The sequence below is a fragment of the Micromesistius poutassou genome, assembly GCF_964030765.1.
Source record: "Micromesistius poutassou genome assembly, chromosome: 8".
Classification (NCBI taxonomy): Eukaryota; Metazoa; Chordata; class Actinopteri; order Gadiformes; family Gadidae; genus Micromesistius; species Micromesistius poutassou.
This window is the reverse complement of record NC_140278.1, coordinates 4900517-4911725: the sequence shown is the minus strand read 5'-3', so window position 1 is coordinate 4911725 and position 11209 is coordinate 4900517. Positions and strand designations below refer to the sequence as shown.

General features: G+C 41.6%; 1 protein-coding gene across 1 annotated transcript in view; it reads right to left on the bottom strand.

Annotated features, from left to right (window-relative positions):
• LOC311351720 (doublecortin domain-containing protein 2-like) overlaps positions 1–9693 on the bottom strand; it is a gene marked incomplete at both ends in the record, with an annotated part of 20981 nt that extends 11288 nt beyond the window's left edge. The window contains 7 exons of the mRNA XM_084471875.1: positions 3171–3339; positions 3803–3857; positions 4081–4230; positions 4665–4799; positions 4895–4971; positions 6258–6276; positions 9404–9693. Coding sequence (XP_084328001.1) covers positions 3171–3339; positions 3803–3857; positions 4081–4230; positions 4665–4799; positions 4895–4971; positions 6258–6276; positions 9404–9693 — 895 coding nt within the window. The remainder of the gene's footprint in view (positions 1–3170; positions 3340–3802; positions 3858–4080; positions 4231–4664; positions 4800–4894; positions 4972–6257; positions 6277–9403) is intronic.
• Between the last annotated feature and the right edge of the window lie 1516 nt (positions 9694–11209).

The window sequence follows — 11209 nt, the reverse complement described above, 5'->3', positions numbered from 1 at the left end:
ATGACGCTAATGCGACGGGACACGCGGCGTCCCCAATGCACCGGTGGCTTCTGAGGTGACATTAAAAGGTTCGCAGTAAGCCTCCGCACAACTGCGAGTCAGATTTTTGTTCCACATGCAGATGTACACACACACACACACACACACACACAAATACACATATGCAGAGATAAAAACACATGAGGGCTCAGACATGCACACACGCACTCACGTGCGCACACACACACACACACACACACACACACACACACACACACACACACACACACACACACACACACACACACACACGGAGAGACAAAAACACATGACGGCTCAGACATGCACACACGCACGCATACACACACACACACATCCATACATCCACACACAAACACATAAATCCATGCACAGACGCACACAATCACAGACACGCATGCATATTTCTCCTTGTTTAATGTGAGTTGCCTGCTCTCTGGAACCACAGACCCAATTCTTGGCTCTCCTTTGGGGATTCTGCTGTCACATCTGCTGCCAGGAAGCAACAGCCGCGACATTTGTCAACTTGAATAAGATGACGTAATGCCATGTTTACTCCGTAGTGGGTGTTGCGAATCTGCTCTCCATGTATAGATATATTTCTGCTCCGGCTATAATATATATATATATATATATATATGTTGTGTTTTGTTTTTTAACGTGCTGAAAAAGGTATGCTGTATATTCATTGTTTTATGTCTAGATATGTAAACCCATAGAAGAAAATGTCATTGAAAAGATTGGTGATAAAATGTAAGGTGATCTCATTTCCCAGAATTTAAGAGCATAATCAGATTTCACAGAATAATCACGTCAAATACGAGATCAATAGTTTGATGTGATAATTAAAATACCAAAGCTGATGGTTGGTCTAAAATGTAATTTCACAATCATCCTAGAATGTGATTGAATGGGAGTGGATGTAAGAATTATTTGATAGGAGATTCACACTGCATATCAGTGTTCAAACATGTGGGGGGTGGTGTCATTGGTCAACTCATGCTAATGAGACGGACGGGAGAGGTCTAAATGCCAAAGGTGTCTGGAGGACAGACAACTTAGTTGTGGAATATAATCAGAGGATGATGTCATGTGTTTCTCAAAAGAGTGGAGTGGGAAGTGCAGCGAACCGAATTACCCATTTTTTTTATTTTACACAGCGCAACAGTGCCACCTAGTGGTGATCCAAGACGGCAGCCGGTTACGTAAGTCTTCTGAATCATTACATCATCTCTCCTCATCAAAGGAGAGTTTTCACAAAAAAATCTGTTTACATAGCAAACCGTATCCTATTCAACTCCCTATTTCATATGATTACGATTGCTATTAGAGTAACACTCTAGTTTTTTCAACAATTGCCAAAAGGGGAAACACATGATTATAAATATAACCATGTCAGCCATGGAATAATTACAAATACAAAATGTACATATGTAAATGGTATTGTGTTTAATATGTGAGGTGTGCTGCGGCTACTGCAAAGGGTTGATGGGAACTGAGAAAAAAACACACGCACATGAACACAACCTCACAGACAAAGAACAGGGCAGGCCTGTGAACAAAGTGAGTGTGGAAGAGTGATGATAAGCACAAAGGTGTAGAAGAAGAACGATTTTCTATAAGGGTCATCTTAAGGGCACAACATAGCTATTCCCTCCGTTATACGCTGGCTTACAATGCTGTTGATAGGATTCACCTTTCCAGTCAATATGTATAATGAACCTTATCAAACACACAAACTCCACATAACACTATATACCTTTCCCTGGTCCTTTGATCACCTTAGAAAAAAGTACCTATTATATCTAATACCTAGGAAAATGTTCACTGTCTTGTCTCCAGGTTGCTACACCGACTGTTCTGAGTAACCACGGTAACGCATACTTCGTCAAATGTGTAAATAAGTGGATTCGATCCCGTGCTGTAGAGCTACTATGGTGTACCTTATACGCTGTCATAATAAACGAGACGCGCGTTAAGCGTGACGTACTGGTGGAATAGTGCTTGAGTAGCACTAGTGTCGTTCTCTGGAGATGGTAATGGTGATGGATGTGAGCATGGCTGATTAGCTATAACACTATAGACCAAATTGCATTGCAGTGTCATAAGTGGTTATTCGTGATCAACTCCTCATCTATCTAGATGAATAGGACATGTTTGATGTAAAGTCAATGTTTGACATATACTGACCGTAAATGGCCAAGCCTTATGGATCATTAAGCAAGTTAAGTGTATATAAATGCATTTTAGACAGCAGTGCTGTCCTCGTATGTCCCTGACGGAGCATTACGGGTGGTTTGGTGTGGTCTGTGTAAGAGAAAGGAGGGGGCGTGGCTCTTGGGACCCAATGAGAAGACGGGTGGATTAGCGGCAGGTGTTTTTAAATGAGTAATCATCAGCGGTCTTCAGGCGACCTGATGGAGAAACGGGTATGTGTGGCAGTGTCGGGACAGTGAGGACACAGACCACAGACCAACAGCTGGGTATTTTGTGTTTTGAGTATGAACGGAAAATCAGCTATCAACACAGTGACTTTAAATTTGTCAATAACCCCCCCCCCCCCCCCCCCCCCAGAAAAGGTTAAAATGGTATTTGAGTAATGTATAAAAGGGTAAATAAACCAAGGTTTTTTACAAGCTAAAAAATGAACGATTTGATGCGAGCAGTCAAGACAGCGACAGCCGTGGGTTTTTAGAAAGAAACTGACATTTTAGATTGTATAGGACCAAGTGAGAGGGCAGGGCGTGCAGCCAATAGAAAACTACCGCTCTGGGCAAGCTGGAAGTAATAGACTGCTTGTACTTTACCGCGATTTACCCCTGTTGAACATCTTTACACATTTTAGTCCAAAATAACACAGAATGGTCGACTTTTTTCTTTTAAGGGATTTTGGTGAAGATTTACCAAAAAATCCTCGTAGAGGTCATTAAAAAAATAACCCAAAATGATTTATTAAAATGAAAATATCTAACTGCCAATCACGACTCGACGTCAGTGTCTCCTTTCACTGACATATTATTTAAGCTGCACATAAAACTACAGAGGGGTAACATAGCCTTACAAATCAAAAGTCTGACTTGTGAGACCAGAGCTTTGAACCATCACATATAAACCACCCCCCCCCCCCCCCCCCCCCCCCCTCCCTGGCCTACCGTTGTTGGTCACACTCAGAGTCATGCTGACACCACTCTTCCTCCTCCTGAGGGACATGAGCCGGGCCTGGGAGATCTCCCGCACCATGGAGGAGATGTGGTCCTTGTTGGGGTCGCTGGAGTGGCCCGGGGGGGTCGCCTTGGAGTCCCCACCTCTGCTGGATTTACCCTGAAGAAGACAGAGAGCTTTTAAATAGAGATCTACGCACTGAAATTAGAAATACACAAACATATATTGAGTTTAAACTAAACCACGACGATTAAAAATAAAGAGACAGCACCCCCGGCTGGTGAAGAAATGGCTATTGCAATTCATCTTATGTTCCTTTAGGTGCTTTTTGCCATAGAAACTACAACTGTTTATTCCATACGTTCTCTACACTGGAGAAAACTGCAGCTAGCCTGCAGTATACCTATATATATCTATATATATATAGATATATATATAACCCTAACCCTAACGAGACAGATACAGCTCTCTCGAGACTGACAGCGAGAGAACAAGCCAGCCAGAAAGAAAGAAAGAAAGAAAGAAAGAAAGAAAGAAAGAAAGAAAGAAAGAAAGAAAGAAAAAAATTAATAATAGACAGGTGGATAGATAGATAGAAAGAACAATTATTGTAGGGTCTTACATTCCCATTTTGCTTTGAGAATTTGTAAATTGGAGGTAAGGAGTACGATTTTGATCTGCAAACAAAACACAGAGAAAATGTTATTTGTATTTACCTATAGCCTACACAGTTCTCAAACCTTTTTCAGACCACGACCCCCCCAAAAATGTATATTGGAACTGGCAGCAGTCCATTCGTAAAGCAATGGCGCCACCTCCTGTTCTAACCCAGTCGTGTCCTTCTACTCCCTAGCTATTCACAACACACTCTGAAGCATCTGCACAAGGTGTGAGGCCTACCCGGTGACTCGCCTAGTGCCTCTGGGTTTGCTGAAAATCAGGTCGCTGTAGGGCAACTTCTTAAACTTGTCTCTCCCAACGGCAACGTAGAACTGACCGCTCTCCAGCTGGGAACACTCAGTCACCTGTTGGCCTTCAAACGTGTACAGGCTTTTTCAGGCACAACCACATGCCAACCACACAAACACAAGCATACCCATGCGTACAAAAGCGAGAACACACATACCGCATAATGTCAGCCAAATGAGGACATTTTTGGGGAGAAAAAAAACAAAACGAGATAACTAGAAGGAGCTAGAGAGATAGCTAGAAGGTGCTATGTAGTAGGTAGCTAGCGAACCAGAAGTAGCTAAGCTATCTATAAGGAGCTAAGCTATCCCATAAGGAGCTAAGCTATCCCATAACAAGCTAGGCTAGTTAAAAAGAGCTAGCTCGCAAGAAGGAGCTAGCTGAGGAGAAGGAGCTAGCTGAGGAGAAGGAGCTAGCTGAGGAGAAGGAGCTAGCTGAGGAGAAGGAGCTAGCTGAGGAGAAGGAGCTAGATCGCTACACGGACCTAACACCCAAGGAGGAGTTGGGATGGATACCTGCGTACTCCCCCCAGGACTCTAAGGCCCAACTTCTCAGTGATCATCTCCATTATTTTTTCCAGTGGGCATTGCATCCTCTGTTGAATCAACAGCCGTATCACCGGGTTCAGCAGGTCCCCGTTGGCTACAACGCTAGAAAGGAAACAAAACAGCAAACAGATCATTTGAGTAGCACTGAACACCCGATGTGTTCATTTAAGTTTCCATACGTGTGGGTTTAAACTTACAATATCGGGCATGGGTCCCTGATGGGTTTGAGGAATCTGGCCGAAACCATGAGTCGCTTCTGCGGAATAAATTTTGCCTATGAAGAAAGGAACATGTAAAATGCAATCAGACTTACAAGCATTCAAACTGAAATGAAGAACACAGCATAACTAAGAGCATGTTTGGAAGTAACTTTAGGAATACATTTGGCTTGGATTTTAGTGGATCAGTAAAATACATTGTGTATTTTACATTGTAATCAAAATGATCAAATGAATATATATTCTTAATAATAATAAAAAATTCATGCAGGCCTTAACATTGATCTGAAGCTTGCTGCTGTAACATAAACAATTCAATATACTACAGTGAACACACTGAGGGTTCGATTGATTCTGTGACTCAATTTTATTCAAGCTTTTCAGTGCAATGTTTTTCATTGCATTTTTCCATTTTTTCATGCATGACCAAGCTCCTCAAAGTTGACTTACTTAGCCTTCTAACAGCTGGATTCAACAGAGTAAGCACACTCATCAAGCACACTTCAGATTCAGTCACGCTAGAGCATTTTAGTTAAAATTCGTATTTATAATATAGCCATCCACTCTCTGTGATTCAACAGGGTTAGAATCAGCTGGGAACAAATCAAATGACAACATTAAAGAGCATATAACGCAAAAGCACCGATGATAAAAAAAAAATTCAACCATTCATTAAGCATCTTATTGAAACGCACTATGGCAACACCGTTGTACATGCTGTGAGATCAAAGACTTGTTTTTTTCTCTCCCTATAGAGAAATCATAAAGAGCCTTTGTGCACATTTTGACAAGCTCAGTCCCCTCTTCATCTCTGAGCGGATAATGAAGCAGAGAATGGGCCCCTCCTTAATCCTGGGGGGAGGGGGGGGGGGTCGACGCTACAGGAGAGGGAGCCCAGGGTGTGTACCGCTAATTCAGTCCCGCAACACCTGGCCACCCACTGTGGCACTAATACCGTGCTCCTGCGAGAGGACTATAGGAGGCGGTGGGGGTGTGTGAGACGCCATATGGGGTATTCACAACATGGCAACGTGTAGAACTCCTGCCAAGCATACGTGGAAGAAGTTAAATCTGTGTCTGTTTATCTTGACGTCGATCACATTGATGTGGACATTGTACATTTTGCTCCGCGTCCATGACTACATGGGACTTTATAACTGTATGGTTTTAATATGATATTCAAATTACTTGAGGTGGATAAAACCAATGCAGCTAATAATGCCAGGTTTGTACTACATATGCGTTGTGTTTTTTTTCAACATGTTTTTGCACTAAAAATATATTATTTTGACGATAGAGATGGAGAAGAAGATAGAGATGTGACAGACACATCAAGGCCTACAGGGTTGTCAGGTTTAGTACTGTAAAGAGGGATCCATGGGATTAAATAGGTTTTCTAGGTTCAAAACGGCATGAATTGGAATAAAAGAATCTGGATTTTGTTTCTCCCGTTCTTTGCTCCTTCAAAAGAATCCTTCGTCAAGGTAACCATGAAATTTCTTAGTGCATTACCATGCAATTTCTTATTGCAAGGTTTGAATTGAATACGACCCAAAATACCACTTGGAACACATAGACTGGCACTGTAACAAGCCAAAGAAAAATAAGACAACAATCATTTGATAAAAAAACAACATGATGTTTTCTCCATGAAGCTAGCAGTATTGTGGCTTTAGGACAGAACCTCTTCAGGCAAGGACAAGCTGGGGAGACGGATGGAGACGGAGCCACTTGATTTTCCAGATTGGCTCTTTAGATGCTTGCCTTCTAATGAGCATCACAGTAACAACCACATCACAAGGCTGGGATGTACACCAGCATATGGAACTCATAATAAAATAAACTGTGTGCACCAAAGAAAAGGGTGTTGCAGAGTTGTGGATGCAGGGACCTACTTTAATTCTACATGATAGTTATTTTTAGTAGAGTTTAGTTCATCTCTGATCATGAGCATTTCATCATGAAAAGTAGTCAATGATTGCATCGTTGATATTCAAACCAAATAAATCAATGTTTTTAAAGTTTATGGATGGCATATACTTCCTTTACCTACATCTGACATCTGAAATATATCTCTTACATTTTAAACAGTTATTATCGGATTGAAGAAGAACTCAACATAGTTTGAATCTATTGAATCTATATTGAATCTATTTGTCAGAGTCAATGTCTTTATAACTGCAAAAATATTGTTTTAAAGGAATTCAAAAGCCTAAACAAGGGTGTTAGGGACAGAGGGTTTTGTTATGGTAAAACAATACACAGACATAAGATGACTCTTTAAAAATACTAAAATAATAATGCTTGAGAAGGTAACATGTGCCAAACTTGGAAATCTGAGCTGCAGTTTGTTTTGGCTGAGATAGTGTCTGGTTTACTGTAGATGCATTCAAAAAGGACAGGGTAAGGGGTATGTATGATCTGCAACATTAATAATTCAGGGTCACAGAGATGGCAACTAAATGATTCTTAAAGGAAGCCACTAGAATGGGGAAGGCTAAACATTACACCTTGCTGTGCTAAGCTTACTTAAAGCATGACACCCTTGTGTTAGGGAGAACACAGGCTTGCTGATATTGTTCAGGTTTTGGGTGATGTAATCAAAGTCTATAAAGCTCTATAGGTTGTATCCTTGTTAGTAGTTATATTGGGAAAAAAAAATTAAAGATTATAAAGAGGCAAAACTAAATCTAAATAATTCATGGTATCTTGTTTTGACCAGAAAAGGAAAAAATCAAAGCAAACACAAAACAGGACATGGAAGGAAAAATTCACAAAAAAAAGAAGTAATTTGTCATTCGATAACAAATAACATGACATTGCAAACAAATCTACTTATAGAAAAACATATGCAGACAAATCTACAAATATAACAACGCAAAAAGAGAGTTATCTAATGTTTTGAGTGCTTGTTTGTACAGTTATTCAAGTGGTTTTGGCATAAAACGGTTGGCCTGTGACCAGCTTGTTAATCAATAGTTCGGACGAGAGAAAATGATAGAATAGCCTCTCTAGACCCTGCTCCTGAACTTGACCCGTTTACTGTTGTGTGACTAAAAGGAGTTAGAGTAAATGAACAACGCAAAGATTTTGGATTGCCTCACAACCTGTAATAGATTGCCTGCTACAAGTATGTTAGGTTCACTGGTAGGTCTATTGGTGTTGAATAAGAACATGGTGACTGCTTTAGACACATTGAGCTGAAGGAAGCTCTCGTTCAGCCATGTTGGGACCTGAGCCATTGAACTGGTGAGACAGTCATTCTGCCATCTACAAAAAAAAAACTGTGATCTGGTTTCAACTTCAGGAAAAACAGATCAAAGTTTGTTAATACACTGGACACCAGTAGGCAACTGCAGGCGACTGGGCATGTCCCTCTCACTATTATGTTTTATTAACATTGACTTATGGGCATGGCAGATTGAGGATGACATAATAACAGGCTGTAGTCTGACTGAACAGAGAGCAGGGACATGTCTCCTCATGGTTAGCTTACCGACACGGGCAGATTCTGAGACATCTGCATCTTCTTCTTCTTCGTGCCAATGTGTGTGTAGCTGTGGGAAAGACACACAGACATCAATGTTCACTATGCAGTATTTCACTGTATTGCTATGTCAATCTCTCTCTCTCTCATTCTCTCTCTCTCTCTCTCTCTCTCTCTCTCTCTCTCTCTCTCTCTCTCTCTCTCTCTCTCTCTCTATCAGGCACACGCTAGCAGGTCAATGCTAGCTAATGTAGTGAATGGTTGAGTGAAAAGAGGTTCATTTATATTCTAGTCAAATGTATGAGTGCTTATAAGTGCATCTCTTCCAGCCTGATTATATTGAGATTACAAAAGCAAAATAAAAGTTGTATTTTCTTTAATTACGCAGTATGTGAACCTGGACTATTGCTTTCCTCCATTTAGTCCAACTAATCATCTTTTCAAAACACTAATTCACACACAATTAGATGTATCTGTGCGCCCATGGAACTAAATACACATTTGCCTATCCAAAACCTAACAACCTATCCACTTCATTAATTCATTGTGGAGTTAATTAAGGGTTTTACACATCAGGTAAAGCCCCACTTTGTTTCTATGAATAGCAAAAAGGGTTTCTGGCGAATAGCCTTATCAGCATCAGTGCTGCACTAATCCTTATCTGTAAATGGATTTGATCTTGGCTTTGATCTCTCCCAGTACACTGTTCAGAGCACTCGTATGTGTCAGCAAAGCAGCATAGGCCTTCAGCTGTTGTGTCCCCCTGGCCTTAGAGACATGTGACTGTGGGCTTTTAACCGCTCTATGGCCTAATTTCCTAATTACCCAGTTGCTGTCTACAGCGTCATGCACTGCATAAGAAGACATGTGTTCTTCAGAGGAGAATACGTGTTTCAATTAAGCGTGATATCCGTTTAACGATACGATACTTTACGCGCATTTGCAAAATAATTTAGTAGAAAAATAGGGGGAAAAATAATTAAGTAAGACACAACTCTTACTCCAGTTTCTTGAACTTTTCCTTCCCGGCGGCCACATATTGCTCCCCGCTCTGCAGGTGGTCCAGACTCTCCACCTTGTGCCCCCCTCGTGGGGTGTAGATGTTCCTCACGGCGCCGAACGAAGCCTGCACCCCGCCCGTCACCTCCCGCAGCAGCGTCTCAAAGTTGCCCACTCGCTTCTCGTTGATCACGATGCGCCGCGCGTCGTAGTAAGGGTCGCCGTTTCTGAACATGAAGATGTTCTTCACGACCGGCTGGGAGAGGAAGTTGGGCTTGTTGTCGGAATTCATGTCCGCGCACAACGCTGCATTCAAACAGAGCGAGCTACAATTCCAAGTGCGCTGTTTTCGAGGTCGGAGATTCTGAACGATGATTTCTACTGCATGACAATTCTCTATCCATTATAATAATAATAATGCAGCTTCTCCATCTCGGCCAAAAAAAAACAACGAATGAAAAACATAAAATAACGGTGCCAACGAAGTGGGGGCGGGAATAAACACAGCGCAAGACGTTGTCCTACTCCATCCAGGCACGCATAAGTTGACGTATTGGAAGTAGGCCTATCAACCTAGAACTACAATGACACTTTTTTGGGTGTCACATGCAAGGTGAAGTTGGGTTAAATGAGGCGCGTGACTGTTGCGCCTCGGCTGCAGCCCTAGCAGGTGACAGCGGGAGCTGCGCGTCTCTATAGCGCGAGCAGGGCAGGGACGCTGGGACTTCATGTGTTGGGGTGTATCTATGGAAACGCGCCGTAATCCCCACAGAAATGTGCATGTCCTTCACCATTGAAACACGGATAAATAAAACTAACAGGCCGATTTTGGCCAACAATCACACACACACAGACACACACACACACACACACACAACTGAGAAGATAATGATATGCATGGTGACTTTTAACAAATGCATGAATTAACCCAAACGAGGACGACAATGCAAAAGAGGAACGAATTGTCTTCAATGGTTGTAGAAACGTGCGTGATGCACGAAAGCGACATGGAGGTTAATTAGGCGCCCCGGGACCAATTGGAGGTCGGGGCGTGCGGGTGTTCTCCACGAAATAAAGTATGGGAACAAATAACATGTTTGTTTTGTGGACCTAAAATGTGTTGCGTAACAACAAGGCATCCTGCTGATATTTTGCTCATTACCAACTGAGCTATTTCCAGTATAGAAGACGGGCCTACAGGCCAGTGGGATTCGTAACAGAAATGCTGTGAAACCCGGTCTCACTGGAATACACTTCAACTTTTTTAGCATATTTTTTTTCAATGCTGGCGTGAGTCAAATTTTAGTCTCTTGAAGCAGGAGTACGCTTTCTAACATTTTACTGATGTTTCATGATGTCTTGAGAATTATGTGGTTGAATTGAAATTATAAGCGTAGGCCTACCTACATTGTGGGCTGTTTCTCCTATAGGCGTGCGTGGTTGCTTTAAACATGCGGTTCATGATGATGAACATTTTCATAATCATCATTCTCAATGTTCATATTTGTACTTTCCTCTGCCTCACATCACATGCGTCAGCAATTCGGATGAAGATGCTTACGGAAAGGCAGAGACGTCAAGTTCGTCTGGACAGGAACGACTTTATTTATTTAACATGCATTGTAGTTCTTGCAACACGCCACAAGATGGCAGTATTAAATAACAAACAGACACGCATATATTGTTCAGATGTAGGCCTACGTGAGATCAATTATTTGGTATTTTTGAATTGCAATCTGTATTAAAGCATTATTACATTTCACCATAGTTACTGCCTTGAATAATGTTACAGGTCTTTGAATTGCACA